This window comes from Rhinolophus ferrumequinum, chromosome 4, assembly GCF_004115265.2.
Source record: "Rhinolophus ferrumequinum isolate MPI-CBG mRhiFer1 chromosome 4, mRhiFer1_v1.p, whole genome shotgun sequence".
Lineage (NCBI taxonomy): Eukaryota > Metazoa > Chordata > Mammalia > Chiroptera > Rhinolophidae > Rhinolophus > Rhinolophus ferrumequinum.
Window position 1 is genome coordinate 56,017,496 of NC_046287.1, and position 16,625 is coordinate 56,034,120.

The 16,625-nt window shown below is 47.8% G+C and overlaps 1 protein-coding gene across 4 annotated transcripts in view; it reads left to right on the forward strand.

Annotated features, from left to right (window-relative positions):
* Positions 1 to 16,625, forward strand: part of TFDP1 (transcription factor Dp-1) — a 40,321-nt gene that overhangs the window by 14,735 nt on the left and 8,961 nt on the right. For all 4 annotated transcript variants that reach the window (XM_033104347.1, XM_033104351.1, XM_033104348.1 and 1 more), the window contains exons 3-6: positions 3,084 to 3,150; positions 11,310 to 11,416; positions 14,962 to 15,083; positions 16,304 to 16,469. In XM_033104347.1, coding sequence (XP_032960238.1) covers positions 3,084 to 3,150; positions 11,310 to 11,416; positions 14,962 to 15,083; positions 16,304 to 16,469 — 462 coding nt within the window. The remainder of the gene's footprint in view (positions 1 to 3,083; positions 3,151 to 11,309; positions 11,417 to 14,961; positions 15,084 to 16,303; positions 16,470 to 16,625) is intronic.

The following is a 16,625-nucleotide window of genomic DNA, read 5'->3' on the forward strand; positions in this document are numbered from 1 at the left end:
GGAGTGCATCTGGGCTCACTTACCTGTTGATGGGATTTGGTCCCTTGAGGGCTGTTGACTGAAAGTCACCCTCAGTTCCTGGCCACCTGGGCCCACGGGGCAGTTCACAACATGCGAGTGAGTGAATGAACCAGGGAAAGAGACAGGGAGACAAGCCAGCAAGACAGAAGTCTTGGTGTCCTGAGAGCTGACCTGCATATTTGGTCACCAGGTTAGGCCACACTCGGAAGGGGATCGGGGAAGGGTGTGGAGTTCCTCAGGCGGGAGGCCCACTTTACTTCCTGGTTACTTTTGGTATATGAGTGACTTTGCTATTGGTTTATATGTTAAATATTGAGCAGTTTGATGTTTTCCTACAGGAATCTAGGTTTGCATTTTAAGTATAAAGATTTTGTTGGAAAATAAGTCTATTGCACGTATCTTGAAATTAATTGCAATTTCAGTAATGTCATTTGAAAAATAATAAACAGCCTGTGTTTTGATGCTTCTGGGCTATAAGATGGGAGGAAGAAACCCAGTGGTGTAACCATAATAATTTTTTCCAAGTCAGTATTTCTGGTTGTGTGATTGAAGTTTTGTACTAACTGTAAACCTGTCAAAATGACTTCATGTTGGAAAATCCCAAGGAGGCCGTCATGGGATCCACGTTAGTATATCCCCGTGCTGGTAATTGTGTTCCCAATGGTGCCGTGTGGTGCATGGCGTTGGACTGTGCTGCTGTCTGAAGAATGAGTGGAGACGAAACAGGGTGGGCTCCTCGTTCAACCCCTGTGTGCTTCACGGCCCCTGGAGCCCTCAGGTTCTGAGAGGAGAACTTGCGCATGGTCAGAGTGCCATCCACTTGTGCCGGAGAGCAGGGACACAGAGGCCAAGACTGCTTTGCAGCAGGATGCTGGGGACTGGAGGCCGTGCTTGGCAGCCTGGTTTGCACCCCTTGAGATCCTGTTTATACCAGATCTTATTTATATCTTCAGCAGACAGATCCTTGGAGGTGTTACCCATAACCACTCGCAATGACCGCTTTGCATCTGGCCTGGGACCCTCTTGCCTTCAGCACGGCAGTCTGGTGTCCCAGCAGCCCTCAGAACCAACCCCCTTAGTCCTGGGCAGACTAGGACGATTGGTCACGTGTGTGTGAATCTTTACAGGTTTGCATGTCATGCTGGAATTCTTGTAAGGGCTGTTAGGGAGGTGGGTTGGTACTGCAGGTAGTGGTGACAGAGGCTGAGACTTCTGACTCGCCCAGGGGTACGCCCAGGGGTACGCTGCGGGAGAGCCAGCAGGCGGGCATCCTGGGGCTAGAGCAGTGCAGGTGTGGGGAGTGGGCGGTTCTCTCTGCAGATGACAGGCCAGGTCTCACAACTTAGTGGGGTGCTTTATAGTTGACCACACACAAATCAAATCCATAATAGTGAGATTTCTTTCAGGAAAGACAACAATAATAATTTCCTACTATAGTTAGTTGGTTCTTGCCGTACTTCACCATTGTCAACCAGTGAGGTCTTTATTTGATTTTTCAATTGTCTTGTGGGGCTCATGCTCCACAAAGGGGGTGGTGTTTTAGAAAAGCACCCTCATGAGAAGGCTGAAGCTGTGATTCTGGGGTTGGGGGGTGGGTATGGGTGATGACATCAACCCCAGATGACCTATGTATATACCTGAATTAGTTGGTGTGGGTTTGAGACAAACTAGCTTCTTCCCTGACATGCACATCGTCACAAGTGGTTCTAGTGTAGTATTCTTAAAGGGCCGAGTTGAGAGGCTTTGTCTAGTGTTGTTCGTGTCACCGTGGTTTCCCCACACCAGCTACTGTGCACGACCGGGTGGTCCCAAGGGGGAGCTGGGCACCTCTGGGCAGGGTGGAGACGGAAATGTCAGGTTGCTGTTCCCACACGTAGCCTGGAGCAGGTGGAGTGTGTCTGGTCTGGGTTGGTCTTCAAGCGCACAAATGATTTTCCTCTTCATAGCGAGCAGAATTAGAAGGAATGTATTGGGACGGGGAGCTTGGCTTAGGTGCTTGGATTCAGGTTTGATTGGGGAAAGTTTGTTGTGCAATATCTCCGGGCATTGAAAAGTAGGATGAGCCACTCTGGGAACTGGTGTGGTTTAGTCATACGTAGAAACTAGTTGACCTTGAGACTCTGTCCTACTTATGTTTTTCACTATAAGATTTTTAATGGCTCAGTTGTCAGAAATGATTCTGTTTTGCTGTAGCACTCTTCCACGTGGCTGACCAGATGCCACGATAGCTCACTTATTCCCAAGGTTCTTGCTCCTTATAGGAAGGACTTGTAAAATGTTGTTTATCGAAGATCAGGAAACTTAGATAAATTATTTTGGTCATGACCATTTGTCTTTGACAGTTTGCAGTCAAGAAATTTGAACCAAAGTTCCATGCAGCTGTTAACGGTTTGCTTCAAAAATACATCCAGTGACTTCCCAGTTAATGAAAAGAAACACTTTTTTTTTTGTCGTCGTTCTGGGGCTCAGATCAACCCGAAGGTCCTTGCTCTGTTCTCAGGCCGAATCACCAGTTTGTTTTCAAGGAAGTCAAATGAATTTTCACGTCCACCTGCCGTAAGCCTCTGCCAACCCCAGACAATACCATTTAAAATACATGTGCTGGGGTGGCCGGTTAGCTCAGTTGGGTAGAGCGTGGTGCTAATAACACCAAGGTTGCCGGTTCGATCCCCACATGAGCCACTGTGAGCTTCGCCCTCCTTAAAAAAATAATAAATAAATAAACTTAAAAAAATAAATGTGCTGATTTAATAAATAATAGCAGTATTTCATTACTATCTCAAGGACTTAGCTTTAAAGCCTGAAATGTTCAAATGATCTTTTTGATGCTGATTATCGCAGCCAAATAATTCATGGGCTGAGGCAGCCCCACATGGCTGCCTGCACGGAGCACCGAGGCGTTCCCCTCCATGCCTTTTGCAGTTGTTTGCATAATGGTGACTGGTTTGTCTTCTCAATGTGTTATTTTATACCACTCTCTGACAAGGACGGTGTGTTGACAACTTCAGCTTTGTCGCTCTGTCAGCTGTCGTATTTATTATGACTGTTGTTGCTCTCTGCAGGCTGGTCTAATTGAAGCCAATGGGGAACTAAAGGTCTTCATAGACCAGAACCTTAGTCCTGGAAAAGGTAAGGGCGCCTACTTTGGAAATACGAGTTTGTTGACATATCTGTTAAGTTTGGTGTATTTATGAATTGCTCTGATATGAAAACCCCTTGTCAACTGTGGAAACCCCACTTTGCGATCTCTCTTGCCTGGGAGCCCCCTCACATGGACTACGGTGGAGTAACACTCAGAACTGAGTCGGACACACCACTGCACATACACACCAGTGGCTGAGTTTAGTTTGGTTTGTAAGTCGCATACTATTTTCAGAAATTCAGGAAATGTAGAAAAGTATCAAGAAGAAAACACAGGTCACTTGTATTTCTTCCACCTCACGGCTGGGAGCAGGTATATGCTCTCCAGGCGTGGGCTCTGTGGCCGGCCACCCTGAAACGGATGGAAGCAGACTCCAACCTAAGGTCTCACGGTGTGGAACGCATCTCAGGGGCGAGCGAGTCTCCTCTTCAGTAAGCTCTGTGTGAGTGCGTGTGTGACAGTGTGTGTGTGAGTGTGTGTGTGTGACAGAGTGAGTGTGTGAGTGTGAATGTGTGTGAGAGTGTGTGCATGTGTGAGTGTGTATGAGTGTGTGGGTGTGAGAGTGGGTGTGTGAGTATGTGTGAGTGTGTGTATGAGTGTGTGTGAGTGCGTGTGTGAGAATGTGTTAGTGTATGAGAGTATGACTGTGAGTGTGAGTGTGTGTGTGAGTGTGAGTGTGTGTGAGTGTGTGTTTAACGGTTCTTTGGTGATCAATGTTTGTCTGCATCATTGGAGTTTGGGGAGGACTGATTAAAGCCACTTCTTCCTAGAGGGTCCCACCGTTTCCCTCCTAAAAGTGACATGTGGTAAACCTCTGAGAACATGTATTTGAGCATGCTGGTTACTTCCTGAGATAAAATTGTAGACGTGAAATTGCTGGATCCAAAGATATGTACCTTTAAAATGCTGATGTGTGACGCTTGGCTGATTGTAAAGCTGCGTTGGTGTGGGGCTTTGATACCAAGTTTGTGCAAGCCTGTTTTCCTGCAGCTTGTTGCGATATTGCTCAGAGACCTGTGGGAGAGCCTGCTTCATGTGAAGGAGGTTTTACTTGCAGGGCTGGATGAAGTCGCTATGCATGTCTCCAGGCTTCGTGTCTTCTTTATCTGTGGCAGCCAGGCGGGGGACCTAGAGGCCTTATTTCTGGGTTTTCTCATGATTGTCGTACATAAAATTAGCTTTTTACTCTAACAGTTAGGCCCTAATAAGTGATCTCTGGGTGCCTCCTGTAACCTTGGGGGAATCTGAAACTAGCGCTGGGCCCCATTTGGTCTTTCTGCCGTGTCCCAGCCCCTTCACATCCATGCCTTGCTGGCGAGCGCTGGACGGGAGCCCGGCCATCCCCTTTTCCACCCACACCCTCCCCCGTGGAGCCAGGCCTCCGTGTGACTGAGCCGTTCCAGCATGCCGTGGCTGACGTGCTCGGACCCCATCCACTCTGTTGCATTAGGACTTAACCTTCAGACGCCTTTGGAGGCTCTCCTGCTCTGCGGAGCCTCACGCACATGCGTGTTGGCCACCCGCACCCTCTGCCTGCATGCGTCCAGGCCTGGCTGAGCTCCTCTCAGCGCCACCCACTCCCTTCAGGACCAGGCTCTGGGCCTCAGGCCCACGCCTGGTCTCCTGGTTTCTCTGTTCTGGAATGTCATTGGTGGCGCCCTACGTTTTAGCCATACCGTCGTCCTCCTTTCCCTCTTATCCAAGGATAGGGAGCCCACTGATGCACACTTTTAGTTATCAGGTTACAAAATTTTGTGAGTACAAATTTTTGACATTCACAGATTGCGTGAGTGAAAAATTCAGTGTAACTAATTGGATATTTAAAATTTTCAGAAATTTGAGGTATGACATTTTCTATTATAAAGTGATAAAGCAGAAATAATAGTGAAAAAAAAATCCACAAACTTGGCTCCCTTGGAAATGATGGAAGTCTTTCATTCTGCTGTTTATTTTTAATTCCTCTATTGTTTGAATACTCCCAAGTAAGCTTGCTTATGACCACACACTGGCTGTCTCCTTTTCTTTTCTTAGGAACCAATATGTGCTTAAATCCTACTGAGTCTAATTGTGCGCCAAGGAGTTGAATTGGAGGGATTGGAAAGTAATAGTTTCTTGATTCTCCTAAACCGCTTTGGTGTGAGCCCCTGGGCCGTTTGCAGTACTCGGTGTCCCTCCTGGGCTGGTCTGACGGCTGCAGCCCTTCCACTCAGTCTAGGCTTCTCATTCTTCAGCGCACCCTTCCCTCCCACCTGACTCCTCCCTTCGCCTGTGCCACGCTGCTCCCGAAAGCTCCAGTATGGGAGCCACTGGGTGTGTGCCCGGCTTCCCGTGTCCTCCTCGCCAGGCCTTTTCTGGTCATGTGCTGAGCAGTGGACTCGGCCCCATCCCTTCTACCTTGTGGCTGTGTGTTAGGTGAGAGAAGGCACACGGTGCCGTCTCCCCGACCCCACTCCCTCACAGGCGAGGGCCACCACGTTTCTCCTGCTCCTTCTGGAGAATTCGTTTTTTAACAAATGGAGCCATTTGTCTCTGCTGTGCTGGCTGGAGGGAGCGGGACAACGCCATGTGGCCGCTGCCCTTGTACACTGACGGACAGATGGGTTTTCAGCAGCAGCCCCCTTTTGCTCCTGATTCAGGAGTTTTAAGGATAATAGTAAGCAGTGTTGTACTAAATGAGCTGTTCACTTCGGTTATTTGTTAGTATTTCAAGAGATTGAGGAGCCCCATGAGCTTCGCCCTGGAATGACCTTTGATTCAGTGGTGCCTAGGTGACTTCCTGAAGTGCACTTGGCAAAGGCTCATGGTCACAGGAAGTTCCAGGTTTGTTTGGAAGCCAGGGGAGTGGTCCACAGCCTGTCGTGGAGTCAGTCTGGAGTGACTGAAGGAACGAGCTGGTTCTCAGTGTGGAGGGTCGGGTGGTAAGTAAGGCCGGGATGGGCATGAGGAAGGGACAGAGGCCCAGGCCAGGACAGGCGGGGGCTCTGAGGGACCAGGCCGGCTTTGCTTTCTGCCCCGCGCCCTGTGCCTGTGGGGCCAGTTCACTGTCGGGCATTCTGGAGCAGGCCTGAGTATCGCTGCTTCGTGGGAACCCTGCTGCCGTCAGATAAGAAGCCGCGACACCCTGAGACGAGGCCACACCTAGCACCCTGTTCCTGCCTCGCCTGCTCACACCTGGGCCCCGCTGTGGACTCTGCCGCTGTGGCCCAATGGGGTTCTTGCCCTCACCGCTCCCCGCACCCCCACGCTCCTGACCACATCACGTCACATGCTCCTCTCTTTGCTGCTGCATTTCTAGGCCCCTGTCTCGGCCAGGGTTCTCCAGAGAGGCTGCGCTGGTGGAAAGCATGCCATGTATATGAAGGAGGTTTGTTTCCAGGAATTGACTTGTGTGACATGGTGGGGCGGATAGGTCTGACACATAAAGGTGACAGTCACGCCCTTCGAGACTCAAAAAGTTCCATTTCCCCCAGAAAAATGAGCTGAACCTACAGCCTTTGCGTCCACAGCCCCTGAAGACAGGAGCCCTGAAGCAGGGTTTTAGACAGTGGATTCTGTGTGCAGCTGTAGTTGCGGCGCCATCTGGGTTGCTGGCAGCTATTTGCTCAGCGCCGTCATGCTGTATGAGCCTTTCCTCGCACGTTTGTTTCTGTGCGTAAGGCAGTCACTTAGGAGAAGGAAACTAGGTCACATGGAAAATGTGTGGCTGCACATTTCGCATCCAGCCGCTCTGTCCTCACTGATGTTTGGTGTTGTCAGGGTTTTCGATTTCACGTGTCCTGGCCCCGCGCAGCTGGGAGGTTCTGTCCAGGGCGCTGTGCACCCCTGCGAAGGCCCTGCCCCCTGCACCTGGTCCTGGATGAGCTCCCGGCCTGGCCCATCTTCTCAGCTTTGTTCCTCATGGTTCCTACTTGGGTCTTCCCTTCCAGCCAAATGGCTGTGGGGCTCAGGCCGCCTTCCTCCACCACGCAGGCGCCTACACCCCTTCCTGACTGCTTCCTGCTCGTCCTGGGGCCACAGCTCAAAGGCCCTTTTTTCTATAATTTATCTATGTTTTTGTCTGCAGTTCATCATGCTTGTTGCCTTTTCAGATGGAAAAGTTTTAATTTATTACACAAGTAATATGTGCTCACGGAGGAAAAAGTACAGTGGTCACTATGGGTGCATGTCAATGTATGTTTAAGTGCACACTTACTATTTGGGGAACACTTTTCCACATCCGGTGTCCATGACATAATGCTGTGAAATGTGCTAATCCTCCCCATGCTGTTGTCAAACTTCAGTTTTCTTAGCTGAGCCGTTCCTGTCAGTTCCTAACGCCACCTTTTGTTACCTGGCACCTTTTTGATGGAGAGCTCTAAAACCTGCTGATTGATGCTGACGCAAACCTGTCTTTTTCCTGAAGGGCTGTAAGGCCCCGTGTGCTAGGTACGTGTCGGTCACTGTCTTCAGCTCCTCGGAAGCAGGGCCTGTCTCCACGCGCTCTTGCTTTAACCTGAAACGTTGCTTCTTGCACTGTCATCCTTGTCTGACTGGTGAAAGGGCATTCTCCTGTGATGCACGTCTTTCCCTCTGCTTCAGTATCGTCTTTCAGCTTTGGAATAGGGTTCTAAGTCAGGAGAGATGAAAGCTGAGCAATAAGTGGCTGAAAACTAAGTGTTGCTTTATAATTTTTGAGACATGATAATAGCACCATCCCAAACGTACACACACACGCTCATGTGCGTGCGTGGTGGGTGAATTCAAACTGGTCTTCCTGCAGCAATTGGAAGGGGAGAGCCCAGTTTTAGGAGCAAGCAGCCGAACTTCTGGTTAGCCCTCCTGGGAACGTGGAGCAGAAGCATCAGCTTGTTCTCCTCTCCTGTCCTGTTTTAACCGAAAAGGACACTTAAAGCATGGTACTGACATCCTGCCTTGTAAACCTTGCTCCTGGGCCTGAGATGATGATTGTTCTTCAATTAAATGCTGGCCAAGGAACCAAAGGACTCCTCTACAGAGAAGCGATGTGGAAGTTGCTTGACATGTGGGTTCAGGGCTGACCTGGAGCTGACATTGTCAGAGGGCAGCCGTTGCGCCATGGCACACTTCTGCTTGGATCCATGGAGGAGCCCGTTTTTCCCAGGTTTACACGGCCCAGCCGTGATCAGCATGTCTGTGTGGGGTGGGTGTGGCTGCTGTGATGGCCCAGGAAGGACGCTCCTGAGTAAGTAAGAACTGAGAATGTGGTTCCAGCTGTCCCGCTGCTCCCCGACACCCCTTGTGGGCAGCACCTGCTGTCACCTGGGGCAAAACCATGAAGACGCTGCTTGCAAGGTGGTCATGTTCTCCTGACCGTTTTGGCCATGTTAGCAAAAAAAATATTTGTGGCATGGTGAGCAAAATAGTAACTCTTAAAACATTTAGGTTCTGAAAAATTTTAAATGTTTAGTTAAAATTATTTTTAAGAAAACACTACATCGTATAATTGAAGATATCCTAAAACCTATAGCTATTAACAGAATGATTACTAATTATAAAAGTATGCTTATATAATGTTTTTTAAGTTTTTTTTCTTTTAATGGTTACATTATAGCAATTCAGACCATATATATTCTTAACTCATTTTCTTGCCAAGAAAGGAATTCTCTCATAAAGTTACATTTGAAAGTATTTTGTTATATAGTTCCTTTAAAAAAGGCTTGTAGTACATTTTACAGTTGAAACAATATTATTTCTAGTGAGTAGATTCCTAAGCTGTGTTACAATTTAACCCATTCTGTAACTAAAATATTAGTTCTTGCCCCCAATAATTAGATTGTGGGTGGCAGTCTTTATTTGAAAAATGTGTTAAGCATTCTAATTTTTATGGCCAGATTAAATCAAAAATAAAATATCATTTCATTCTTGAGATTGACAGAAAGTGACAAGTCTTACTGAGTGTCAACAGTTGGCAGAAACCAACTGGGAGAGGAACACCAGCTGCTGGGGAGAGTATGTGGTGTGTGCGTGTGGAAGCGTGTGTTTGCATGTATGAGTTTGTGGTGCATGTGAGTGTGCGTGCGTGCATGTATGCACAAAGCATGGCCATGTGGAGGCACTGTGGGGAATCCTGTGACAGGGCATCGGGGACCCAGGTCCCCTTTGGCCTGTCTGCGTGGGAGAAACCTGTACTCAGCCTTTCATGTCAACTGCAGCATTTGAGTAACATACTATTTTCATATTACATCTACGTATTCATATTGGAATAGAATAGGAGCACAGCATTGCAGGAAGTCAGCTAGATCTCTATGGAAAAGTCTCAAAAGCAATGGAAACAAAGTTGCAGAATTCATTCAGTGTATACCATTTTCTAAATTTAAAATCCATACAGACAGTACTTACATTGTTGGATTTATAGGTAGAGACTATGAAAAATAGACTGAATGTATCCATCAAGCAATAGTAGTTGGAAGAAAGGGTGGGGCAGGTCTGAGCTGTAAGGTTAGCTCTGCTGCTCGAGTCTCTACAGCAAATACAGTAAAATAATAATTTTAGGTGTACTGGAGTAACAAACACTGTTTGCAAAATAATTCTTTGTATTTGAAGAGATTCTCACTCAATAAAAACACAAAAGAGAAACCCTGGTGAGAACGACAGATGGTGTCAGTAAGCAGATGGAAGAAAGGGGGCCCTGGCCCCAATCCACTTCTGCCTCAAAGCTCTGCCATTGCCCCCGAAGCCCTCAGAGTCCTCCTCGTTCCCCCAGCTGGGGCAGAAAATGGGAGTCCCAAATAGGGGCTCTGAGCATGTTATTTTATAGAAAGACACACATTCCCGTGGTTCCAGGGTGGTTTGTGTTGTCCTGCGTAGTGGGCGTGTGTTGTGGCTGCACCTGCAAGTCTAGTCATAGAAGATGACCACCTGGCCTGGTCAGTCGATGGGTCGACTTCCACAAATTTGACGTACAAAATAAGCTTTAACATACAGCATCATGAGAAATGCCTGAACTGCTGCTGATGTTGGCAATGACTCGACATGCTTCCGAACTTGAAGAAGGTCTGTTTTGTTTCCTCAGAGTCATTGAAAATTAGGGAATCACTTGCAAATTTACCAAAAAAAAAAATCAATGTTGTCTTTTTTATGAATCAACTCAGTATTCCTGGAAATTTATTAGTTACTAATCTATATGTGAATCTGAAAAGTAACATTATCTAACTGTGTATTTTAAATCTCTCAGTGCAAAATAGAATAACTTTATATTTTGAAATATCTTTCATGTATCTAAAACAATTTTTAAAATATTTGCTTTTGTTAAGATAGATCTCTATTTTTAGAGGAAAAAAGCTCAAAGCAGATAAACTTATTTGCAGAAAATAACTTAAATATCTGTTGGTGTTGGTTAAATATTAATATTTAGCCAGATGAATGGAAGGATGAATATCTGTCTTGCTCAGTGTAGGTTATTATAGAGAAACCATTATGTTCATATGTAGCAGCAAAATTCATTGCTTATTGAATTTTGAAGAAGTCTGTTCTTTAAAATGCATAGATTGTAAAGGGTTCAGAAATGAAACTTTAGACGGGGCTACACTGAAGACAATACCTGGTTGCTTGGAGGTCATGTGATACTGAACTGGGTGGAAATGAAGGAAAATGGCCTCTCTGTGTTAGCCCTGTGTGAGGCCTCTGGCCACAGAACCATACCTCCCGGGGAGGCCAGGAGCCCCCCTCGCAGCTCGCCCACACCCGTCTGCTTTGGGGAAATGGTTTTAGAGGCGTGAGCATGATATGGGACTTCTCCTTTGTACATGTGGTGATGGCCCTCAAATCAAAATAATTCTCATCCGAGAGTATTCTGTTCTATAGTTGTCATAGAATTGTAGCCTTTTACGAGCTGTTATTTCCAGAGCCTGTAGTCCCACCAGAACATTCTGTTGCTGGGCACACAGGGTCTTGGGGTCATGGTGGTGATATGCCTGGGGACACTTGAGCCCTGCACCCCAACGAGGTATGGGAGGGCAAGCAGTCCTGTACATGCAGCCCCCCTTAAACTGAGAATTAAGTTCAGTAGAGGTGTTTGTAACTGATCCATAGATTGAAAGTGGGGAAAATAAGAATTTCTAATTAGAAGTATCATTATCCTGAAATTGTCACTTTCGGAAAAGAACTCACCTCGTTCCCTGTGTTGCAGGTGTCGTGTCCCTAGTAGCTGTTCACCCCTCCGCAGTAAACACGCTTGGGAAGCAGCTCTTGCCAAAAACGTTTGGACAGTCCAATGTCAACATTGCACAGCAAGTGGTAAGGGGCCCCGGGCGGGGTGGGCTTGCAGATTTGGGACAGTGGCCCTTAGGTTCTGGCTCGGAGGCTGGCGTGGGAGGTTTGCCCTCTGCAGCTTCCTGTTGAACGCTTGCAGTGCTGGTACAATCACCTTCCTCAGAGATTTCAGGAGCCTTGTGGTTAGAGCGCAGTGGTCTTCCAGTGCTTATGTGTTCTCCTGGCTGGGCGTGTCCGTCTGTGCAGGTGGACGGGGGGACTCCACCCAGGCCTGACAGCTTCCTCTGTCATTGTGAGTTCCCTCCGGTCCTGAATCTGCCTGACGGGCCTCTGAGGTGTGACAGGGGAGCTCAGGCAGAGTGGCATGGAGTTGGGTCAGGGGAGGCCGCACCTTGGCCTTCACACTCCTTGGGGTGGACGTTACCTGCCGGAGACGTGAGGGTGGTGTCCATGGGCAGGTCACGTTAGATTAGGGCTCTGCAGGCGGTCAGGGTGTATGGCCTGACAGGTGTGTCCCAGCCCTTGTCAGCCCTACAGGAGGGCACCGGAGGTGGGTCTGCACTCCGGGAGCCATGTGGGCCCCCGCCAACTGAACAGCTCCCGCCTGAGGGGTTTTAGTGGCCCTCTTCCTGATGTGACGCTGGTGAGGCTGAAGTCATTCCTACTAGGCCATGTGCAGCTGTGAGAACAGAAGGGCCTGATTGCCCACCTGAGCTTATTCACTTCCCAGGTGACCACCCCCGGCAGGTGTATAATTGCTCCCCGTCACAGCTCCTTTCAGTAAAACGTGACTTTTGCTTAACAGAATAACTGATTTTTCAAATAGTACATAGACACTATTTGCCACATCACAGCTTTTCAATAAATGTCTTTTTGATATTTAAATATTCCTTTTTATGTTTTCATTTCTAATATTATTTTATAGGTATTGTGTATTATAGCAGAATTTACCTTGGGAATACCTCATTAATGATAGCAACAGTTCTGTTTTTATTGCCAGTATAAATAGTTGGCGGGGGTAAATGACATGAAAATTTTTGTGTTAGTACCCCTTAAACTTCATCAGCCTGAAAGTTAAATTGCTGACTTGAATCAAGCTATTTTGGGTGAAACTAGTAATGGTAATTCATCCTTCGCAAAATCCCAGTGGTGTGAATTAAAGCTTACACATTGCAAATGTCTCTTAAATCTTTATATACCAAAGGGTTAAAAATAAGAGGACTGGCTGATTCTGACATGGGAGGTGAGGCTTCGTCTGCATGTGAGTGAACGTGTAACCTGGGGCTCCTTAGCTCTTCCCACTCCGCCCAATCCGTGGTCTGCGTGCTCGGCGCACAGCCCAGGCTGAGCAGTTCTCCACAGGGCAAGATTTTTATGTAAAATAGAAAACAGTGGAACTAGGAAAGCAAAGAGAGAAAACCAGTAGGCATGGGCGGCCTTTGCCTCCCCCATGAGGGTCTGGGTGACAGCCAGCAGATTGAGGAGCCCTCTTTGCTCACCTAGGCCATTCTCACAGCGAGCAGTTATTGAGCACCTGCTGTGTGTCTGGCCCTCTGGCCCTCCATGCTCATTGCAGGGCAGGTGCTCCCTAAGGAGAGGATCCCTAAACAGAGGGCGTTGTCGCAGGGCCTGGGCTGAGTGTCGGGCGGGGCACTGACCCTGAGGTCAGGCAGCCCCTTCTGAGCAGAGGAGCAGCACGTGAGGCTGGTAGGGCTCGCTTGTGCCTGCCCGTGTGGCCTTTGCTTGTATCCTCAGGCTGCTCTCCTGGGAATGGAGCCAACTGTGTCCAGGCCTCCATGTTGCCCACGCTTTGGACCACGAGCCTTAGGAGGAATGTGTCCTCCACCGAGTGCCCCGTAAATGCACGTACTTATCAACAGAAACGAAAGTTCTCATTCCTAGCCTGTTTCATTTTTCAGAAAATTCTTTGATTTGATTCATGGCTTTCGAATGACGGTGACCTAAAGTTTGAAAAGCACTGTGATGAAGCTCTTATCATTGGAAACGTGAATTAAAAGAATGCAATTCAGTTGAGCTGTTTTCCTTTCTGTGGTTTGTGCATCATTAACATTGACAGGTGACCTGGACTTAGGGGTAATTTGCAAAGTGCCAGGTCAGCTGTCTCAGGGCCACCGCAGGTAACACACTTACCCACTAAGAAGGGGACTGAAATAGCCAGGTGACGGCCACCGTGAGTCCCCGAGGCTGCAGTTTGCCCTCCTGTGTGTGCTGCCCTCGCTCAGATGCCTGATGTTAAATGTCACTGAGACATTTTGCTGCATAGTAACTGACAAGTCGTGGGTCCGAATCGTTTCCTGGGTCAGGTCATCGGTGCAGATAGAGTGACACAACAAGATCTTTGAAAAGTTGAGATTTCTTTTACTTTTTTATTGAGGTATAAATGACATACAACACTATATTAGTTTCAGGTGTACAACGTAATGATTCGATATTTGTACACTCTGAAGTGATCACCACAATAAGTCGAGTTAACATCCATCACCTTGTGTAGTTCCAGATTTTTCTTCTCGTGATGAGAGCTTTTAAGATCTACTTTCTGAGCAACTTTCAAATGTGCAGTACAGTATTATTAACTATACATGACACCTCCATGACTTGTTTTACAGTTGCAAGTTTGTGAACCCACTTACCCATTTTGTTCACTCCCACCTCTGCCTCTGAGCTTGGAGTTTGTTTGTTTATTCTTTTAGATTCTACATATAAGTGAGATCATACAGTATTTGTCAGAAAAGTTGGAACTTTACTTGGCTGTACAAGGCAATGTCTGTGTGTCCTCCATGCTAATATTTGAATATTAATTGATGGGACCAAAGTTCTGAGTCCTTGTTGTCAAAAGACAGAGCAGGCTTTCCCTTCCTGTGGTGAAGCGACGGGTGTCGGATGCCCCAGTTGAGGGAGGGGCAGGTCGTCGCTGCCCCCTCCCACCCCCGTCCCTATGACCTGGGCTGTGTCCTTGCCTTTGCTCCCAATGCTAATTGCCTCCCTTCCCCCTGCCCTGTGCTGTGGGGGGGTGCCTGAATACCCCACAAAAGCGCCGTTGGGATGGGCTTCCCACACGCACACCAGAGTCTTGCACTGTATTCCTTTTGTTCTGAGAGCTGTTTTCTGTTTATCTGTATCATTAAAAGGAAGGGAAACAAAAGAGGGTGAGAGGAAAAATAGAAATGTGCCGAGTGCCCCACTGAATTCTGTAGCTGGGACATGGGATTTACACCCCCCCCCATTCCATGGGACCTTATCGAGGCCCACGCGCCCCCAGAGATGAGCACGTTCTGTCGGGCTTATTTGGGCTGTCGGATGCCTCCTGCTGCATTTGTTTCCATAGACAAGGTGCTGAGAGGGAAATAAAGACATGTTCAGAAGAGGTGTGGTGATACCGTCCATAGTGCAAAGTGTCAGCTGTTGGGGACTCACATTGTCATTGTTCTTTCTGATATTCGTGGTGAATAAAGTTCAGCAGTGGCTGTAGACAATGAGAAATGATGAAATGGCAGCGTCATATGTGGGAGATTGCTGATTGTGTTCTGAATTGTCTTTTTTGACTGTAGGTAATTGGTACGCCTCAGAGACCTGCAGCGCCAAACACTATCGTGGTAGGAAGCCCACACACCCCTAACACTCACTTTGTGTCACAGAACCAGCCTTCAGACCCCTCACCTTGGTCTGCCGGGTGAGCACATTGCCTAGAATTGTAACCCTCCAGTTCTGTGGCCATAGGGGCGAATTATCATGCCAGAGGATTGAAAAATGTCCAGTGCATGCCCAAGATACGTGTATAGTCAAGGCACGCTTTTCCTCATAAAGGAGAAGTTGGGCTGCGGGAGAGCTGCCCCCTGCCCCTGGTTTTGGGGTGGTGGCTACACTGTAAAGGGCGGGAGAGGTACCCCCCCTGTAGTTTTGGGTGATGGTTATACTATAAAGGGTGGGAGAGCTGTCCCCCTGTAGTTTTGGGGTGATGGCTACACTGTGAAGTGTGGTCAGCTCTTGGCAGAAGAGGAGGAGGGCGCTGGCTTTTGAGCACAGCAGTAACTTAGACATTTTCCGTTGTCTGCAACCGGAAAGGAGTGCTTAAGGAATGACGTGTAAATGTGGCGGCTCTTGAAGCAGCCTCACCCACTGCAACTAAACGTAGCTCTGCCATTCCACGGTTGTGGCCCCACTGGACGGCCCCAGCACAGTTACTCTGAGCCTTTCTTCCACTGCAGCAAACCAATTTGAAACGATTTTATTCGAAGGTCAGCTGTGCGACTTTTCTTAAACAAAAACAAAGCTATAGAATCATGTCTGTATTGTTTCTACAGCAAAGACCATCAATCCCCAAAATTCATCCAGTTAGAAACTTGGAGCGACCTTTTCCTTGATGTAGTGACTTAAAAAATTCAGACATTTGTTTTCCCTTCTGACCTGAAGCACACTTTGGTGTCCAGCGTTTGGCGCCCGCTGCCACGTGGCCCTCAAGGTCTTGGCATCCCCTTGTCTGTTAGTTTACTACATTTGCCCTAAAACGTCCTAAATTTGCAGTAAAACTTCCATAATTCCTGATGTTGGTTGACATCTTTTTAAGAAGCAGTGCTTAGTGTATCGCTATGCATCAGATATGTACTGGGTCCCGTTCTTTTGGATATCAGCCCCATTTTTCCTGAGAGTTGAAGGTACAGATGTGAGGTCTGGCCTTTAAAGAAAGAAAGGAAACATTGGACACCCGTTGCTGTATTGGGTGTGCTCTGTGGAGACGGAGCCAGTGTCCCCTGTGGCCGCTCCCGGGAGCTCCAGCCAGCGGGACGCCGGGCCCTTGTGTAGCTCATTAGCCGTTTTAGGTAGATGTGTGTCTTAGTTTAAAGCAGGCTCTAAGAAGGCTAAAGGTGCTACTTCTCCTTTGTATTTTTGAAGGAAACGCAACAGGAAAGGAGAGAAGAACGGTAAGGGCCTGAGGCACTTCTCCATGAAGGTCTGTGAGAAGGTACAGAGGAAGGGAACCACATCCTATAATGAGGTGGCTGACGAGCTTGTCGCAGAGTTCAGCGCTGCTGATAATCACATCTTACCAAATGAATCCGTAAGTACATGCCACACAATGCACCGGCATTGCGCAGCTCACTCTGTTTTTATTTGAAACAACTTCAAACAGAAGTTCCAAGAAGAGTACAAGGGAGTTTATCTGACCGTTTTGTGGGTACGATGCGCCATCATCCCCAAATATTTTTGTGCTCGG